The sequence below is a fragment of the Styela clava genome, chromosome 11, assembly GCF_964204865.1.
Source record: "Styela clava chromosome 11, kaStyClav1.hap1.2, whole genome shotgun sequence".
Classification (NCBI taxonomy): domain Eukaryota; kingdom Metazoa; phylum Chordata; class Ascidiacea; order Stolidobranchia; family Styelidae; genus Styela; species Styela clava.
Window position 1 is genome coordinate 239,559 of NC_135260.1, and position 20,803 is coordinate 260,361.

General features: G+C 37.0%; 1 protein-coding gene across 2 annotated transcripts; it reads right to left on the minus strand.

Annotated features, from left to right (window-relative positions):
- Positions 1 to 5,454: 5,454 nt before the first annotated feature.
- On the minus strand, positions 5,455 to 15,544 carry LOC120348043 (uncharacterized). Of its 2 annotated transcripts, none has more exons than XM_039418150.2 (11): positions 15,388 to 15,544; positions 14,159 to 14,239; positions 13,859 to 14,000; positions 13,221 to 13,355; positions 12,063 to 12,261; positions 11,183 to 11,370; positions 10,615 to 10,679; positions 10,036 to 10,165; positions 9,489 to 9,617; positions 6,925 to 7,055; positions 5,455 to 6,542 (listed from the first exon to the last, which is right to left on the minus strand). In XM_039418150.2, exons 1-11 carry the CDS (start codon positions 15,489 to 15,491, stop codon positions 6,437 to 6,439), a joined length of 1,410 nt encoding a protein of 469 aa, XP_039274084.2. In that variant the 5' UTR covers positions 15,492 to 15,544; the 3' UTR covers positions 5,455 to 6,436. The 2 variants fall into 2 exon arrangements, with proteins under 2 accessions (XP_039274084.2, XP_039274085.2); XM_039418151.2 differs by lacking the exon at positions 15,388 to 15,544 and adding an exon at positions 15,026 to 15,314.
- Between the last annotated feature and the right edge of the window lie 5,259 nt (positions 15,545 to 20,803).

A 20,803-nucleotide genomic window follows, 5' to 3' on the forward strand; every position in this document is an offset into this window, starting at 1 on the left:
ATGATCCTAGTAATATTGCTAACGCGTGTATTATGTCGACACAAATACTATTTGTGGGCGACAACAACAAAGACATATATGCAAATAGCTGTGACATATGTTGACTAATATAGGGTAAAATAAAACGAAACGAATAACACAGTTCAAGCAAAGTTGCAAGCAAAGACCTTCACAAGACACCGTTGACGATGGCTATATTAATTAAAAGTAAATCGGCTTTGATTAGTAAGAATGCGAAATGTCATTTTTTGATAAATAAATGTATGTCTAATTTATACATTCAACATGTGCAAAAACCGTGAAAAATAGCCAAAACTCTTTCAAAAATGTGCAAAATCAATAAAAAGATACCAAAACCTTACAAAGATGTGCAAAAACAGTGAAAAATCTTGCGAAAACACCCAAAAAAATAACGTGATAAATAGCCAAAACCCTTTCAAAAATGTGCAAAAACAGTAAAAAGTCATCAAAAACCTTATAAAAACGTGCAAAACAGGAAAAAGTCGTAAAAAATCGCCCAAAGCCATTCAATAATTTCGAAAAAAGTATTCGATTCGATTCTGACATCAGATATAGCTTAAGCCTTTATTAGCACGTCTGTCTGTCTGTTTGTGTAATTCATTTACTGATTACTTATATTATTTATAGAAACAGATACAGTTGTTAAAATACAACACAAGAACCATTACGTGATAACTAACACATACACATAAGTTTGGAAATCCCTGGACATCGAAAATACATTAAATTATAATGATTGATCAATATTTAAATGCTGTAAACAAAATACGAAAATTCTATCTCTTTTTTATCTATTATATCACTTTTTATCTTTATAAGTCAATTTTGCGAAAGAAATATAATGGTTGTTATCGAGATGAACACTCAAATATAGAGCAATAACAGCACCTAAGAATGCCCGTGCCCGGAAAATTCTCCGCATAGGAAAACTCGCGGTACTCCTGTAGTATGTGAACCAAGATGGCGGACACCTGAACGCAGTATGTGTACCAGGTTAAGGTTAGGCCATGATTTTAGATACAAATACTACGGGAGTCACTTGGCTAGTCCACAAACTCGTAATAGAACTAAAATAAGGAAAATTGGAATAAAATTATGTCCGAACCCTAACCTTGTACACATACTACGTACCGGTGTCCGACATCTTGTTTCAAATATTTCTGAAAGCGACAAATTCGCTGAATAAAAAATCGCCACAAAAGCATTTTACTATAAAACAGTTAAGTGGACGCTTCATTTACGAGGACTCGCCATGATTGGTACCTGGCCCAGCTTTTACGTCTTGACGCATCAGGTTATGAACCCACTGCGTTCACCCTGCAAACTAAGCGACGATAATTACAAATGACCAACTTTTGAGTTAAACTTGCATACATTTGTGTTAATATACAGCAAGACTCTTCAATCGTACAGGCCAGCGATCGACCCACATGCGGCTTTTTATTCTCTGAGTTCTGGCTCACGCGAATTAAAGTGTCTACGACAGGATCGTCCAAACCCAGGCCCGCGGGCCACATGTGTCCCACTGCTTCATTATCTGTGGCCCGCGTCGCATTCGGCGTGGAATCAAAAAATCGCATTTTGTGTTGTTTCATCATATATTAACCCAAAAATTATTTGACATATTGTTGCATCACTAATGTCACTGAAATGACTAGTGTTATGGCTTGCTGAGGCAACTAGCGAAGGTAAACGAGCGAAGTTCTTGGCACTATTGTAGCCCGCGAATAATGCAAAAGTAATTTTGTGGCCCGCGGAACTGCTAATCTTGGACCACCCTGGTCAACGACGTTGCAGCAGTTTTTTGTTAGAAGCAGTGGGGATTAAATAAAAGTCTGAGGGCATAAAGTTGATTACTACTTACTAATTACACATTACTTATTGCATCATAAGTGATTTTTCGACAGTTTTAATTGCCACTGGCATTAGAGTAGATGTTGCAACTACCGAGTCGGTTTTAGTCTGAAGGGAAGAAGCACAATAGCTTTTTCAATGTCAAAGGTTGACCCGTGATGGGCTAATTTAAATGCAAGTCGAAGCCCGAGCTCTGGTGAAGTCACTGTCCAAGCCTTTCTCCAAGTTTTAAGACCTAAAGAGATTGAAGCGACTTCGGCGCAAAGAAATGTAAACAATAAAGAAATGTAAATATCCAAAATAAGACGGCCAAAACTGAATCTGACAAATATTCATACTTTTAATTAGCTTTAAGCCTTCAAAAAGTATTCAAGTTACTTGGTCTAGATTGCGAAACATACGCTCATGCACTACACTTAGGCAGGTTCTAATCGCTATCTTTCCACATCTGACATTTCACGATATGAAAATATTCCAGTAATCAACAAAGCTTTTAAAAAAAGCAGAAAATTTATTTATTTACATGTCAAGACATCATGCCATGCGGAATAGGGCGTCCATAATTGACTATACAAAATAAATTGAACGAAGAACCAATAAACTTCATAATTAATTTTACGGAAGAAAGAAAATTTATTTAGCACTCGAACTTCTGTTGTGTATGATTGTACCTTAAAGTTTCAGATTACCAGGGGTTTATACAAAAGATATGATACTTTTCAAATAACCTCTTGGCCTTGCATACAGACTTGCAAATTGAATAATGTACATTTCAGAGAAATAATTAAAAAAAATTATGATCCTGGTGGGAAGTATTTCAACCACGAAAATTTAAAATTCGTACTCCTGTTTCCGTATAATTGTACCCAAAAATTTTAGTAATTCAGGACATTTTGCACAAAAGTTATGTTTTCTTTAGAATATGTTCCGAATGATCTGGATTATTTTATTTGGTCACTTCATACACCCAAATCATCAACTCCTTAATTACTATGTAATTCCCGTTGATTTGTCTATTATTTTTAGAAGTACATTTACACTCGAATACGTGACACCTTTATTTCCAAATATTTGCAGAAACTAATATTGCGTAACATATCGATCGCATGTTTTCGAAATATTAACCATCGTGACCGAATAAGTGATTATTGCATCACAAATAAAAGCATTCAAATCACATGAGGTTTGGACAATTTTTAAACGAACAAATCGATGACTGTTGAAGCGTTAGCCAGAGGTGAGCAAGATTTATGGACTTAGGGCAAGAACTTTTGCCCATCTAGACTGGCGGGCCATGTAAGTGTGACGTCGAAGTTTTATTTTATGAACAATATTCACAGTGTTACAAAAGCAAAAGTGGAAAACAATAAGCCTTGTGCCGAAACTAAATTTTATCGCAATTTCAACAAATTCCTTGAGCTAATATTAGCTGAAACACTCAGGGGTCATGACTCTAATTTGGGAACCACTGCACCAAAAAGGTTGGACACCACTAAATCAAACGTTCAACCTGAACACATCCTTTTAGGAATTGTTGATTGCGTCAGCTCACTTCTCCCATATAAACCCTACAACCTCATTTTGAAATGCCTACATCACTGTCCAGGTTTTCGAGAAGTTCCTGCTGCGTTGTTGAAGCCAACATTACCTAATACAACACTTTTCGATATTTCTGTTTCACAAATAGATTGGTCGTGTGCAACACGTACTGTGATGCGCGTTTTGTCATAGTTTGCACTTTGCAGCGTGATATATCGATCGAAATATTCTAAAAAGGTACCGTTCAGATATTGCCCACCATTAAATTTTTCAACCATTGAGCTGAATAAGCACGTTCTCCGGGCACACAGGAAAAATGGGGGCAACACAAAAATTTTCATAGTCGATTTTGATACTCCCGTAGTACGTGTACCAGTTTAGGGTTAGGTCATAACTTAATTATGATTTTCCTTATTTTACGGCGCTACCGTAGTATGTGCACTAAGATGTCGCACAATCTGAACACTGACCTGGTACACATACTATGTTGAGGTTGTTCGCCATCTTGGTGCACATACTACAGAATCTCCTATTTTAGTTTTGTTACGAGTTCGGGGACTGTCAGTTTTAGCCAAGTGAAGATACCCCCTGTCCATTACAATAGGTTTCAGTTCCTTTACCCAACTTGATGTAAAATAGGCGAACCAAATTAGTTACCTCCATATTGGTACACACACTCCTGGAGCGTCGAAATTTTCAAATGGTGCCTCAGTATTTTTAATAAAATAATTCGAGTTGGTCACACGACATGTTGGAAGGAATTTTTGCTTATTTTCGTTCCCAAATATCATTTTAAACCTATCTATAAATCTCTATAAGTATGAGAATTATTCCCAAATATTTTTGTTTGTTTACTACATAATTTATCTAATCTAGAGCTTCTCTCTTTCTTCTAACTTTATTAAAACCCCGTGGTTGTGTGTGTGCGTGTGAATTGATTCAATAATTTTAGGCGAGTGAACACGCACCACTTCTTCTTGGCAAAACCTTCCATTTTATATTCTGTACGTTTTGAACCCAAGGTTTTGTTTGCACTCCTGATTTCATAATCAATTTTTGTTTCCATTAACCACCTCTTTAAGCTTATCATGGAATCGAAATAAACTTATCTTACAACGCCAGTTTCTTTTTTACTGTTTTACACATATGGAGCACCAATGGTTCCGGGCCTCTAAACCCGTAAACCGGCCCTGTGTAAAGCTGTGTCCTCCAATCTTTTTCGATATCCTGATATCGCCCCACCACTAATTCTCCGATTTCTTATCTATCAGAAGGTGGATCAATAGCCTCACCGGACTATACCACCCTGTTATCGCCCCACCACGTATTCCTATCCAGTTTCACTTGGTTCTGTATCAATCTAACCTTAGATTAGGTTGCTATTCCGTTATCGCTCACCACTAATTTGATATGTTTATCCTAGGCAAACTAATCTTGGAAGAGTCTAATACTAATTGGATATCTCAGCAGCCAGTCTTTTAATTCCCGAAGCAGCTGATGTTATTTCAAATCCCAGTGGGAAACGCACCGTAAACCCGATGGCGAGTCAGTCAACAGACCTGATGAAAGTAAGTTTATTTTGATTTGCGATTGGGACCATAACCCTATTGTCTAAAGCAGAGGACCAGGGGCCAAAAATTCTGTCAATCTAGACTGGCGGGCCATGTATGTGCGACGTATAAAGTTTTATGAACAATATTTACATTGTTACAAAAGCATAAGTGGAAAACAATAAATCTCGAGATGCCAAAAATAAATCTCAACAAATTCCTGAGTTATTTTTAACCAAAACATCAAAATTTGGATTTAGTTTGGTTGTGGCTGCATAAGGCGGGCCAGATTGAATTACTTAACAGGCTGGATTTGGCCCGGGGGTCGTAGTTTGTCATGTCTTTATGGCAGCCAAATAGCCCTGTATGAAAGAGGTCATTTAAATGTTGATTGCGAACATATATCCATCCCTAACCTACCGTCTATATGACAGTCCAACAGCCCTCTATGGAGGGGACCATTCAAATGAATATATGAAACGAATACAACTTTTGACGCCAAACTGATTTCTTATAATCAACGCTTTCAAATCAAAGAGGTAAAATTAGATAAATACAAAGTGATAAGAAAATATTGCACAGAAATTTTGGCAAAAAATCCGGACTCAAATAATAATGTCAGTACAGTAAGAGCAGAGCACCAAGTTTGCTGAAAAGATTGGCGAAAAAGTGTAACGGAGCAACGTGTTCCCACACGCAATAAAAAGGTGTTCCCATTAATAATACCAGAATAAACTATGAGTGAAATATCAGATCTCATACGACTCGGGACAGAATTGAAAAAAAAAAGTAGCTTTTCAGTGACTACGTGTCCCATTCAAATCCAAGAGTTTACAATGATATATGTTTATTGTTTGAATATTATCAAAGGCGTTCCAGAAGTATGTGCACCAAGATGGCGGACACCGGAACGCAGTATGTGTACCAGATTACGGTTAGACCATAATTTTATTCCTATTTTCTTTATTTTAGTTCTATTAGAGTTCAGATACTAGCCAACTGATTCCCGTAGTATTTGTACCTGAAATTATGGCCTAACCCTATCCTGGTAAACATACTAGGTTCCAGTCCGCCATCTTGGTTCACATACTTCGAGAGCACCTTATCAAATACTTATGAAGTTTGTCACTATTATTAAACCAGCTACACATTGAGAATCAGGTTTGCTTTTATATATATACAATTCGAGCAATAAAAGATATTTGAAGTATTGCACTGGGATTCAACGAGTCACTGAAATGTTTCATTGCTTCATCAAAAAGGTGCGTCATGGTGATCATCTGGGCACTACGCTTGTAGATCAGCGTAAAATACAACCAGACCCTTCTTTTTTGGGGGAGGGGGACTCTCTGAATGATATTTGTTGATCATTGTTTCAATTTAAGTACAGTTGAATTAAAAAATACACAGATGAAAAGACCAATATACTGAATTTATACTTCGGAACTAATTAGGCTTATATTCATTTTGAGTTAACTTGTCTCCAACGACAACGCTTCACGGTCCAGTGATCGTAACAATTCAAGCATGACAGATTCCATCTCCGTTATTCTTAAGATAAGATTGTCTGTTCCAAACCTGAAAAAGATTTTTAATAGTGGATTTTGGGCACTCCTGAAGAATGCATACCAAGATGGCGGATACCGGAACGTAGTATGTTTCCCAGGTTAAGGTTAAGCCATCAATTGAGGTACAAAGACTACAGGAGTCACTTGGCTAGTCCCTAAACTCGTAATAGAACTAAAATAGGGAAAATTGGAATAAAATTATGGCCTAACCCTAAGCTGGTACGCATACTATGTTCCGGTGTCACCATTTTGGTATGCATACTACGTTCCGGTGTCACCATCTTGGTACGCATATTTCAGGAGTAATAAATTTTGCTCATAAGGCAGAATGCCATTATCTGAGGATGATAATGGCCTGGGCACAATGTAAATGCGAACACGAATCAACAAACCTAGAAATCTGCTTGACTGTCTCGGCTCTCCTGTGCTTTAACAAATTGAAAATACATTTCACTGCATGCCCGTTTATCTTCGGGCCATGTGTGCCATCTAGAAACTTCATAATGTTTCCCATGTTGGCGAGCTGAAAAAACAAACAATGCTCAGTGTTGGTGTTGGATATAACGCTACTCGATTCGTCATTTATCGAAGACTAATAAATTCAGGGATGGCCAATACCGAATAGTTCACTATTTCGAATACATTCGTACTTATTATTTTCGAATATGAAATTTCGAATACTTCAAAAATAAAATCCAGTAATAGAATCTAAGTGTATGAAGGAATTTTCACACAATAAACAATGGAATAACTTCTATCTACAACCTGGCTATATTACCAGGCATTTCATGTTTGCAGATTATTGCGATATATATTTTATATAACATGAGTTGTGTTAATTAACAGAATTAAAATAATACGACAAGGCATTTTAAATAGTGGTATCGGTGATGGATTTGAATGCGTGCGCAACACAAAATCATCCTAGTAAAACGCCCATACTTTTAAATACCAACCATTATCCAAATTATTTGTCAAAAAGCGGGATAAAGTATGAGTTCTTTTTCAGACTTGTGACAATTTTTTCGTGAGTACAAAAATACGAATCAAAAAGTAATTATATTCGGGAACTTTACCACACATTTTAAGTCCGGAGATCGCCGTTGTATGTTTGTGTAATAATACTTTTATTATTTTATAAATACGAAAATAGGGTTCAAAAACTATTTATAATCGGGTAGTTTACCACACATTCAATGTCCACAGATCACCGTTGTATTTTGTAAATACGAAAATAGGAATCAAAAATGAATATCAATCGCGAGTTTGCCTCAAAATTTATGTCCACAGAATGCCGTGATATTGTGCCCGAATATAATTAATTTTTGATTCTTATTTCTTTTCGTACTCACGAAAAAATTGTCACAAGTCGGAAAAATAATTTATACTTTATTACACATTCAAGTCCACAAATCGCCGTTGTATTTTTGAGTTATAATAGTTTTAATATTTTGTAAATACGAATCCGAAATTAATTATAATTGGGCAGTTTACCACACATTTCATGCCCACAAATACCCGTGGTATTTGGTATTAATACTTTCATCATCGATACTTTTGACCATCATTATCAAAATTATTTGCCAGAAAGCGGGTGAGAGTATTTTTCCAATAAATTTTCCAACTTGTGACAATTTATTGGATATCGTAACAATTACGGCTATAGATACCGTATTTCCCGGCTAATAAGTCTACATGGCAAATAGGACGATGTATATTTTTAGCACTCAAAAAAAGGGGGTTTTCCATATAGGCCTCCAAGAAGACGGGTAGAAAAATTTTTCCCTGTTGTTCAGTTATGCTTATATGCGCTAATAATAATGTTTAGAACCAGATCACGTTTGTTTAGTAGAATCATACTCACAGAATTAACTATTTTTAACAATAAAGCGGTAATTTTAAGTTAAAAATCACAATCATTTTGAACAATCTATAATTTTATAGGGTCCGAACAGAACCAGATCATGTTTGTTTGGTAGAACCATACTCACGGAATTAACTATTCTCAACAACGAAGCGGTAAATTTAAATTATAAAGCGGCAATCATTTTGGACAACCTATCAACCCGAATGTTGAAATAATTTTGAAATGTGATAAGTACCACACGGTACGTCCACGGGTTATTTCACAGCTGTGTTTCATGTCCCTGTCGTTTTCTGCTGAATCGGCAAAACCAAAGGGTCATAAATCACTTACCGGTACTTTATCTCGGTGGCGGTGGCCGTGTTTTCTCTTTTAAGTAACGATAACCGGCCTACGATTAAATATCATGATTGGCAGACTCATAAGAACCAAATATAAGGTTAGCACAAATTATGCTTGAGAAGACTAATGCGAAAAATAAGCAGGCCACATAGAAATAAAATAAACATGGTTTCTCTATAAGGCGCCCCCCCCCCCCCCAAAAAAAATCAAGCCAAAATTGGGTCTAGAAAAGCGACCGGGAAATACGGGGATTGTCGATTTTTCGACTAATGGAAATGATTTTGTGAATTAAAAGACGAATGTCGGCAATGTCCACCAACGCAAACGTGCAAATGTGTCGCAACACTATGCGACGTACATTCGCGCTGAATATAAACAATCAAAATGCCGACTCTATTTCATCGTCATTACAATACGTGAGAAAGCGTAAAAAGTCGTTTGAAGATTCCGGTAAAACGAAACACCGTGTTTACGGCGAAAAGTGACTACTATTCGTAATTATTCGGAAATGAGCCGAAAAGGTATTCGAATACTTTGATATTCGAATGATTTCGAATATTCGATTCGTTTTGTACAACCCTGCAGTAATAATCTCAAATGAGTGTAATCCATTTTTTCTTTTACGTTCCCCTACAATTAAATTATTTTTTTTCTGTAGAAGAGTAGGGGGAGGGGGGGGGGGGTAGTTGTGTTGGTGTTGGGCCTCTGAAAAATCACGAATCATAAAAGTTTGAAGACTACTGGTCTTACCAAAGTATTCGTATGGATTTCATGTTTTGCGAAATTCCCAAAAGCTCGAACGAAGTGCACAATAACGTAGCCAGGTTGCGGACGATCCAACACCGATACGATTGCTTGGAGGCTGCTTTGTAGACCAACCTGAAAACACATTTAAATTAAGGCAATTCATTTATTTCTGAAGGAAATCCTAATGTGTTTTGTAATTTATAGCACCATGGTAGCGTTTGAACTGATTCCCTGAAATGTTCACTTGCAGAATTAAAACTCACTAGCACATGTTGCCATAGTAATACCAAATCAGCTTTTGCCATATATTTCACAAAGACTTTTTTGATTTTTTGTAATTATGAACCAGGGTTCAAAGCTGTACTTGTTTTAGTTTAGGTAGAGCATTCATTATTAGGTTTCCTTGCACAGATCCAGGATTAACAAAAATGTGTTTTTCTCAAAACCTTAAAATGTGTTTTAAGGCCTAGATATGTGCTGTTGTGAATTATATTTAACATTTACAGATAATGGATATAAAAACAGGGAAATCCCCCTTCCATTTACTCACCTGATCATCAATGCTTGTAGCGAGGTTGGCGATTGCACATGCTGCGTTTGATAGAATCTGAGGGTTACTAGACCGTGACTTGATTACTTGTGACATCACAGAACCAACTGATGAATCTTCGCAAACTATCCTGTAAAAATATGCTTAGTTACGTCTTCTGCTTTAAACAAGGCTTCGTAAAGCCTCATATCGACATCAATTCTCCATCTCACACAGAGTAAAAACTGACTGTGGTTTCGCCGGATAGCGGCAGCCTATGGATAGGGAACGGACGCAGGCTCGAGCTCGCGCCGGCAAGCTTCACCCAGTTCGACCAAGCCACGGCATCCGCTTTGTACATCAGCCCGACTGACCCAGCCCTTAGAGCCAATCGCTTTCCAAAATTTACAGATCTGATTTGCAGACTTTCCTTGCCCTTATAAATTGACTAGGCAATGCAGAAACAGAAAGATTGTTTTTTTTTCAAATAACAGTAGCTTCGTACATATCGTGAGATGTCAGTGGCTGCCAACAAAATGCCTTGTTCGAAGCGAAACGTGCGAGTACCTGAAACATTAGAAATAAGAATTCACAACTTACATGTGTTTTGTCTCTGCATTCCCTGCCGACATCAACATCATGATACGAAGGATTATTTCCACTTCCTGCAATAATATTTTAGTCACTAAGATTTTTTTTTTCTGGGGAGTAGGGGGGATTTTGGGATATTTATTTAATCTAAGTATCATAGGCATCTGAGTGGAGAGGACGTCAAAAATCGGTTCGAGATTCCATGGACACGGGCTGATATTTTATGGTAGCGGATTAGCGGTCACTTGAAGCTGGAGCCACTGAATTGTAGATTAAGCAATTATGCTTGAAGCAAGTCAAGCATTCATTGCATGTTTTAGTTGCCAAATTCCATGCATATAATTCCTCCACGGGGAAGTCCCACTTGTACAAAATTAAACCTCCAAAAATGTTTTCTAGGTAGAATGCAGTTTTAGATTTTATACCCACCGCTGAAGGTGCAATAAATTGAATCAATGCCGAATCAGACAGATCATGATTCTTCTAAAAACCTCTTCATATCTCAGTGGCTGCATGTACAGAGCTTTGTTCAGAGCGAACGTGTACAAAACACATCAGTAGTCCTATAAATATAAACCTTCTCATCTTTTGAATTTGAGATTTTCGTCAGCAACTTTCTGAGTGAGTTCTTCTGTGAGAGGATCGCTGAGTGGTTGTCTCGACACTCCGCGATGAGACAAAGCGTTGTCATGGCGATAAGAGAAACAAACGGGTTGTCACTCTCACTCAGGTCGAGTAGGGGAGGAACGCATCCACTGATGACAGCTGAAGTAAAAACTTTGTTTGAGTGGCTTTACTCCCACAAAGAGAAAAGTCGATAAAATTACGTCATATAGCTTGCCAAAGCATAGCTACGATCGCCCTGGCATCTGCGCCAACGATAACAAACTCCCTAATGCCAGCGATCTCTTTCATAAATTGAGAGAAATAGCTCGCTCGACTTGGAGTCATCGTCTGCATGTTTTGGATGATCATCCGAATATTATGGCGGGCCTTATTACATGACTGTTATGACATAATTTTTCGATGGCGTAGTCAGGTGGTCAGGTGGGGGTTAGGAATGACATATGCAAAAATTGTTATGTCACGCCCACTAGAAGTAATTGTTGTACGAAACTATGCGAGACCCGTCATAAGATATGATTTCATTTTCATCCTGAGTAAGAGGAATGCCAAAAGCCAAAAGATTTAAAATAAAAAATAAAAATTTCAAATTTGGGATGCTTAAAAAAATCGTCTAGCCGGCCGCACAGAATGTGCCACGGGCGCTTACCACTAGGTTGGGACCACCTTGAGTTAACCACTTAATTGCTTTGTATACATTGGCTGTGACGGTGGAGAAAGCCGTAAACGACCAGCATTTTTGAACATAATTATCACCAGTGGTGGGATTCAGCCGGTTTGCACCGGTTTTATAGAACCGTCTCACAGGATTTCATCATAATATCTATAATCACCTTTTCTCTTCAAATCATCGCTGGTTTTAACAAAAATTCTCAGAGTATTTAAAGCTTCAGTTGCCATGGTTGGTTGATCAGACGCAGAGCTTGAAATTTGCAGGATATGGTTGACCGCATCTATCACCCCAATCTCAGATAACCATGATATGGCGCCAGAGTGCAGGGAAAGAGTATGGAGGCAAGCCGTGATGCTGTTCTGTGCAAGAATGAGGAAAAGGTTATAATGAGCAGTCAATTTGTCTCCGAGAAAAGTTCATTCAAGACACGACGACTACATGCTGGGTGCACTAAAGCTAGCTGTAGGCACTTTTTAATAGAAATTGGTTGAAAGTATTGAATATAAATAGTAATTTTAAATATGCAAGCCATTTATGAGCACCAATCCATACATTTAGACGATGAGAAAATTAAAATTTATTTGATAGCGGTCATGCAACAGACACTGTTGAATCCTTAGTAGGCTTACCATACGTCTCAGTTAGCCGAGACAGTCCCGATTTTGACAAGCTGTCCCGGCATCCAGACCGATAGACTTAATTAAATATCCCGGTCATGCGGTATGGCAGTTATAAAAACGTTTTAGTTAATATCAATACAAAATAGTTTTTTTTTGTGAGGCCATTTATCACTTATTTGCGACTCACTCCACTAGTTCAGTTAGAGAGGGAGAGGACTACTATAATGTTAGGTCAAAAGTATTATATGTTTATTACGTCAATTTAGTCTCTGAACGTTAGAGAAAGTGTACATTTCCGAGTGATTCAAATATTATTAATAGGAGAATATTACTAAGCCTCAGAAACGAACCAAGGTTTGTCCAATCCGCATTGTTTTTGTTTCATGGTAAGCCTAATCATGAGCCAGTCTTACAGATGGAAAATGGGCGCTCCAGAAGTGTGTGTACCAATATACAGGAACTAATTTTTTTCGCCTATTTTACATCAAGTTGTATAAAGAGACTGAAACCTATGGGCAGGGGGTATATTCCCTTGGCTAACACAGACAGTCCCCGAACTCTCAATAGAACTAAAATTATGTAAATATTGAAAAAATGATATAAGGAATAAAATTATGGCATAACCCTAACCTGGTACACATACTACGGGAGTACCCATGAATCACTACTGGGTGAACAAAATAAAACTGAAATCAGACCAGTATCTTCATGTTGGAGGCATTCAATAATTTCGCCAAATATACAAGTGTTTGGGCGCCTCCTAGTGACATGACAGACGCAGGGTTATCGCGACAGATCAGTTCAAGAGAAGAGACAGCTCGCTCATGGAATTCCTGTAGAAAGAGAAATGCAAATGAGGCAAAAAGATTTCTATTTGCTGGAATCACTCTCTCAGAGAAGTATGAAAAAGCTTTTTCTAAGCAAACTCACTCACACACAGTAGGTATAGAAGACATTCAGGAGTAAAGAAGATTCATCTCTGAGCAAAGTTACAGACACCAACACATAAGTAAAGGAGACTCATCTCTGAGCAAAGTTACAAGCACTCACTCGGAAGTAAAGGAGGCTTATTTGTAAGCAGAGTTACAGGCACTCACTCAAAAATAAATGAGACTCATCTCTGAGCAAAGTTATGTGCTATCACTAAGAAGTAAAGGACACCCATCTCTGGGCAGAGTTATGGACACTCACTCAGAAATAAATAAGACTCATCTCTGAGCTAAGTTAATAAGGGCACTCACTCAGAAGTAAAGGAGACTTAATCTTAAGCAAAGTTATGGCATCGATAATAATTGCAATCATGTAAAAGTATAGCAATATTATCAATCTATCTCACATGATCATTGGAGTGTGACATTGTCACGCTTGACACAACAGGAAGGCAAGCATTGCAAACTCGTTCAGGTGTATCAATCATGTACTGCGGAACTGGAACTCGGTTTGAACAGCACTTTGAGCAAAGAACCAGGCCACAGCACCTGAAATACAGAGAGAATATGAAGGCATTGACTATCAATTCAAGGAAGCCCAATTCATTGCCAGGGGGTGGGACTTGGCAACTAGTGAAGGCGCTTGCTAGCGGCCCACTAGGGGGACCGAGGATCATGGACTAAAAACCAATTTGAATGAAACCAACCTGCAGTGATGTCTCCTCCTTATTTGGTTGAATTTATTGCGACATAAAACACAGAGAGATGCAGAGTCATCTGAGACCCATCTGAAAAAGATAGTTTTACAATCGTAAGGTTTCAATGTATCCTGAAGGTGGGGGAAGTCGATAAGACGAGTAATCAGATGACGAACCACGGCCTCTTATCCGATTACTATTCTATGCCCCGCAGCCCTGTGATGGCAGTGCAGCAGTATGGGGCTTAGAACTGCAGCACTCCCGTTATGCGCCACACCACCCCCACGAATGATTCCATCCATCTGAAACAGATAGCTTAACTCTGAGGTTATGGTTTGCATGTGACATTATGGGCCATTCCAAGCAAAAGTGGAATTCCATCAATTTTTTAAAAAGTGTAGTGAAAGTAATTGGAATTTAACAATTGAACAATTTAAAATTTCACCCAGGTTTTTGATGGTTTAAAAAAAAATGGCCTGAAGTGTAGAAATTTTGGTATAATTGCCATATTTTGTGATGATTCTTGACACAAAGTGTTTGATTGTGTGGTACAGTTATTTCATATAAAATTGACGCACTGGATTTAAGTTAGTAGATTTAAATGTTTGCAGTGCTGTAGGACATTTCTTCACCCATTTAACGATTTATTACCAGAATTTTAAGAGATGATAGATGCCGCTATTCCAAAGTGGAAAAATGTCCTGTAGTGTCACGTCCTGTAGTGTCACATACAATATGCACATTATTGGCATGGATTTACAGTGTTACATTAAGTAACTTGAGGAACACATAGAGCGGTAGTTCAACTACTGCACCCGAAAATATTATGGACTCTTAATGTACCATCGCAAAAATTTAGAGCACAACACAACGTACTGTTAGTGCATGGTGGATTTGCCGTCCTGTAGTGCCACGCTATATATTACTATATTCTTTTATCTACTAAGTAAGGTTGGACACGTCCAGGTGTACCAACTTTTGTGCCATTTTTTACATATTCAATAAAGCAACTGATTGGACAATGAAACAAAACATGTAGCTGAAAATATACTGAATTTAACAACATGCAAAATTTCTGGAATTGTCCTGTAGTGTCACTTGGAATAGCCCTTATGATTAGGCTGATTTATCGACTTTCCTGTCCCGACTAGGTACCGGTAGGCAATTAGTTATAAGGCAATCTATCCTTCACCGGTGTCACCACGACAAATTCTACAAGCGAAAACAACATAAGTTACTTTGGTTTCAGAAGAACAAACTTTGTTGATTTGAAAACATTTTGTGAATTTCCTTCAACTTGAGCTGGCGTGATGTCAACCGCGTCAATCTTAACAGAAAACATCACAAAACTTGATGAAGCTTCGGCAACGAAACGAAATAAAAGTTTTTGCAACCAGCCTGAGAGTGCACATTCACTAGGTGGCGTTTCAGGAATTTCATATTTATCGCGGGCCGCGGATTCCAGCGATAGCTTCCCACATAATTACGCGCCCCATGGAATTTGAACCTGGGTAGAATAATATTTATATATTTATCACGTGGAGAGAAAACCCAATAAAACGACTTAATTGTATGGCGAGCCACGGCCTCTCGTCCGGTTACCAGTCCATATCGGGTATGGAATTAGTTATTAGGATATTTGTTTTCGGAAACATGGCATGATGGTAGTGGAAGCCGTAACATATCGGCGGGGAACCACCCTACGGCTAGGAAGGGTCCAGCAATGCTCTCGCACATAACCATTTTGCATGGTATTCAAACCTGCAATAGGATTTACATAAATATTCCGGGAAGAAAGCCGATAAGACGGTTTGATCATGGCATAGCACGGCCTCTCAGCTAAAGGTTCGGTGGCGAGCGTTTTCCTAACGCTTAGCACGATACGCCACACCGCTGAGCATTCGGAATTCAAACCTGCGATGTTGCGATGGCAAGCGCGTTGCTAACCCTTAGTATGATGCACCAACCAACGATCCTGAGCAGAAGAACCATGTACTATACCATCAATTACCAAAAACATTCTGAAAAAACTGAGCCATTTTTATTTGTGCACTTACATAACTCCCCAGGGTCTAGTTTACACCATCACACATTGACATGGAGTCGTATTCTTGCTCGCATCACTCATCATCGTTTTACTTATACCAATACAGAGCTACCGAGGGGATCAATAAGCAGGAGTTCACTGACTGTTGTGGGTTCGCTAATTTTGAATCTTTTTACCACTAATAGGAAAATCCAAATATGTGATTCAAAGTATTTTTTTTGAACACTCAACAATAATTCGCTCTTTGTGTTTTTGTTTTGTGTGTTGACTGTTTTTGAGAGCATTGGCTTCATTTATTATATGGGCCTACATGTATACTCGTGATTAGTCAGTTAGTGTTTTCCTGATAATCATTCTTATAATTGACTGAGCGCAGAATGTGTCTTGATTCACTGTATCACATTTTCAACAATGCCATATCAATGTAATTTTCATGGTTTTTGATTCTTCTCGTCACCTTATCACATTACTTTACTTCCACACACGTTATCTTTGTATTAGATTGAATTGGTCCTTATTAGCCTGAGTATTTTAAAAGTATATAACAGCCCGAAAGTTTATTACATTCTTGTATTTTTTGTGTGTTTATTTCTGGTCCAAGCCTTGCTTAAAAAGAAGCGGGAACATGATACCCATCTTGTTTTAACCTTTTTTAAATGTTTTGCTCGCTCTCCAGAATTCTCCATTTTTATTTGTTCGTATTGTCAGATTGTGGGGTTTCCAAAAAATAAACTATCTAACTATCAGAGGAGTTCTCAATAATGCCTATATCAAAAACTCCTTAAACTAAACATGAAAAATAATTCGGGGGATAAAGAAATTATAAATAAATAACAATGGAAGCGTCATCGACTGCGCTAAATCACGCAATGATCATTCAAATTACTGGCAAAATAATCCAGTAATCTCATAGCCAACATCGACTGGTAACTGGACGAGAGGCCGTGCTATACCATGATCAAACCGTCTTATCGGCTTTCTTCCTGGAATATTTCTGTGAATCCTATCCTATTCTGCTCGTGGATCTGCAATATTTCCTCAATCTTATCCGATCTCGTGCAATTAGCATTGGTCGAGCTTTTTGAAATATTGTGGCCGCGAGATGGAGCTATAGATCAATATACTTAGTACTTGCTGCTATGCTCGGATAAAAATAAATCGCCTTTCTCTTCAACACTTATTAGACCAATCCATTCCCTATTGACAGTGGTGTGTGATGGGAATGGTCAGTGTATATTATTTTATTCTCTTCTGGGTCGCTAACTCATAACTTTTGTTGTGTTTGAATGTAAATTGCTCTTCTACATGAATTTCCCGATGATATATTTTGACGAAGTCGTACCCAACAAGCGGTTCACGGTACTGTTACCACCTTTTAATCTCTCTAAAAAAGGAATTGGACAAGCATCGACACTGGTGATATTGACCAGAATATTTTCCGCCTGGCCCGATTCATTACACTCTGTTTCCTCTCAATCTCAAGTATTTCATTTTTCTATTCTAATATATCAAGTCAGTGCATCTGAAACAAATAACTGTTACTAATTCCATACCTGACATGGACTGGCAATTAATGAGAGTCCGTGGTCCGCCATATATTTATGCCGCCTTATCGGCTTTCTTCTCCTCGGATTAAAAATATATGAATTTTATCCTATGTTTATATTCTACATTGGGTAGGCCTACTCCTGTAGTGTGCGAACCAAGATGGCGGACACCCGAGTTAGACCATAGTTACTACGGAAGTCACTTGGCTAGTCCCCGAACTCGTAATAGAACTAAAATAAAGAAATCGGACTAGAATTATGGCCTAATCTGGTACACATACTACGTTCCGGTATCCGCCAACTCGGGAGAAAATTTTGTCGTATTTGGACAATTTGGATAGGACTGTTCAGCTAATTTCTTAGTTTTCTGAGAAATACATTTAACTTATTTAACTTACATTTAACTTGCACATACTTGGAAAGCACCGAAATTTCAAGTTATTCTGAGTTTTTCAACTATTAGATAACCAGGAATAAATATGTTTGGAAAAAATAAGTTAACAGCGTGATTCAGAACAATTCAAAGATATCATATACCAGAGCAAATATAATAAAAAATATCATCAATCCTTATAATTCACACACAAGAAAAATAAAATACAAAATTCATTGTAAATAGGAGACAATGCTGTAATTGATTTTGATACCTTCTTGAATTTCTTATAATTTCTTCAGGGCACAACGGAACTTTAATTTATTGAAAAATATGTCATATTTAAATAAAGAAGACAATTGAAAACTCAGACCCTGATATTTGTAGAAGATTTCTCAGCAAGATCTTTTAATTGATGTGTATATGAAATCTGGGAGAAATATATCCGTTGAAATATATGGACTTAGCAATTGAAATTAAGAAGTTATGAGGCTTAAACCATCGACAATATGGACTGTTGGACTTATCCAAAATAAATGTGGAAAATATTTCAGTCAAGGACAATTAACAACAATTACACAGATTTTACTTAAAGTGCTTTTTTTAGAAACACGACCTTCTGGAAAGGTATTCGTCAGTAAAAGTGTTAAAATAGCAAAAACAAAAGATATTCTTCGAAACAATAAAGAAAAAGTAATAAAAATCCATTCTAGCCAATTATTTTAAAATCAAAACCATCCTGCACTTTTGATTTCAGTATTTTTAAATGAATCTAATTTAAATAAAACTATTCATCGCAAAATGACAAACTTTACAAAATACAAAACTGTGGAATCGAAGTTGAGAAAGTTCCCATGTGAGTTGGAGTCTGAATTTGTAGAAATTGTAGATTTTCAATGTTTTCAAGATAGGTCACTATAAATTCTAAAAGCATTATTTTACTGAGCGTTCGTGACTGTCTATTAAAGAAAGTTTGCATTTACCAAAGGTTTCATTATCAAAAGTAAATTTTTTCAGAGTCGATTGTGATTTTCTCTGATTCCACAGCTCTATCATAAAGAGGTTCAATAAAAATATCTGAAGACAATGTCTTTTCATTATTTTTGAAACTTTATTTTTAAAGATTTAGAAGTTACAGATACGAAGCCGTTTTTTAGAAAGTATCAAACGTTTTTGTAATTTACTGAAATTTCTTGAACATGGAATATATATTAAAATAAACCAAATCGCCAACATTTCAAGAACATTTACATTCACTCAGATAAAAATTGGGTTAAAACGATAAATTCAAACATTTCTTGAACACATCTAGGAAATAAAAAATAGTTTGTCCGGTAGAAATCTTACAATGAATGCAGTTTTATTGGAATTCCTACTCAAGAAAAGCCCGGCAAACAATTTGAATAAGTGAGCAATAAATCGCATCGTTTCAACATACATACTTCCGGGATCAAAACCCCCTCTTTTAAATTTTTTTAAAAACTGAAAAATTCATCAAAATAAAACCGTAAACAATATAAGTTTTGTTAAGGCCCGCGTCAGTCTCAAAATGCATTTCCAGTCATTGAAAACCGAAAAATTTTGTGTGCCTATACGGCACAGACTCTTGTTTGTTCGGCGTTCACAAACATATCGTCACTAAAATCGAAACATGGTTAATTGTGGGCGATTCAAAAAATTTTGTGTTAAATAAGGTTGAGAACGCAACATCATAATTAATCTGGAGTATATTTGATCTATTTTTATTGTACGGAAATAAATTTCACTTCGTGACATTTTACACCAGATGTACGGATTTTTTGCAAAGATTTATCTTTAAAAATAATCGTAGCATTGCGATTGAGCGGAGTCAGTGTTACAAGCACATCTCTAATTTGTCAAATTCGCAAAATAGAAAAAAAATACAAATCAAAAAAATATTTAATCGGGCAGTTTACCACACGTTTTTATTTTCATGTCCGCGGATTGCCGTGGTGTTTTAGGGGGGCTCTTGTTTTGTCGACGCAACCGCAGGTTAAATTGAAGACAAATAAAACAATAAAGCGAGACATTTCAAATATACCCGAATCGGTCATACATTAATTACTTTGCACAACAGAAAAATCGTTTTTTGTTGATAAAGTCGTCTCTTTTAACAATTGGGGTAATCGCGGCGGCTGTTCGACGTGGATTTCGAGACGATGAATATGTATTTTTGATTTACTGGTATACTTTATATATATTTTCATTGTTTGAAATAAAATTGTACTATACGGGATTTTATATCAGATCTCGAGATTTGCTAACGGTGATTACGATTTCGCAAGATTTCAAAAACATGTATCAAAACTAAATTCATCAGGCAGCTCATCTCATATATTTATGTCTACAGATCTTTGTGGTATTTTACTACAGTAATTTTTTTATTTTGACGTTAGAAGTCGCAACCGCGAGTTACGTTGAACACAATGTAAATTAAGCTGTGTGTGTGGCTAACGAATATTCGGGAATATAAGAGCATATACTTGTTCAACTGTGCAAATGACAATTTGAAGTTTTAATTTAGCTGCCAGGGTGAATAACAATTACTCTTAAATTCGAGTAATTCTACAGTTTTTGTTTATCGATCATTCAATGGACAGAGTTATAATTCATTTTCACAGATGGATCCGTGATATTCATAGTAAGGAGGATGATTATAAATCCCA

Coding starts and splice junctions, on each gene's coding strand:
- LOC120348043 (XM_039418150.2), bottom strand. CDS start 15,491: ATGTTTTCTGTTAAGATTGACGCGGTTGACATCACGCCAGCTCAAGTT. Junction 14,001..14,158: donor AGGAGGAGACATCACTGCAG/GTTGGTTTCATT, acceptor TCTGTATTTCAG/GTGCTGTGGCCTGGTTCTTT. Junction 9,618..10,035: donor CTACAAGCATTGATGATCAG/GTGAGTAAATGG, acceptor ATGTGTTTTCAG/GTTGGTCTACAAAGCAGCCT.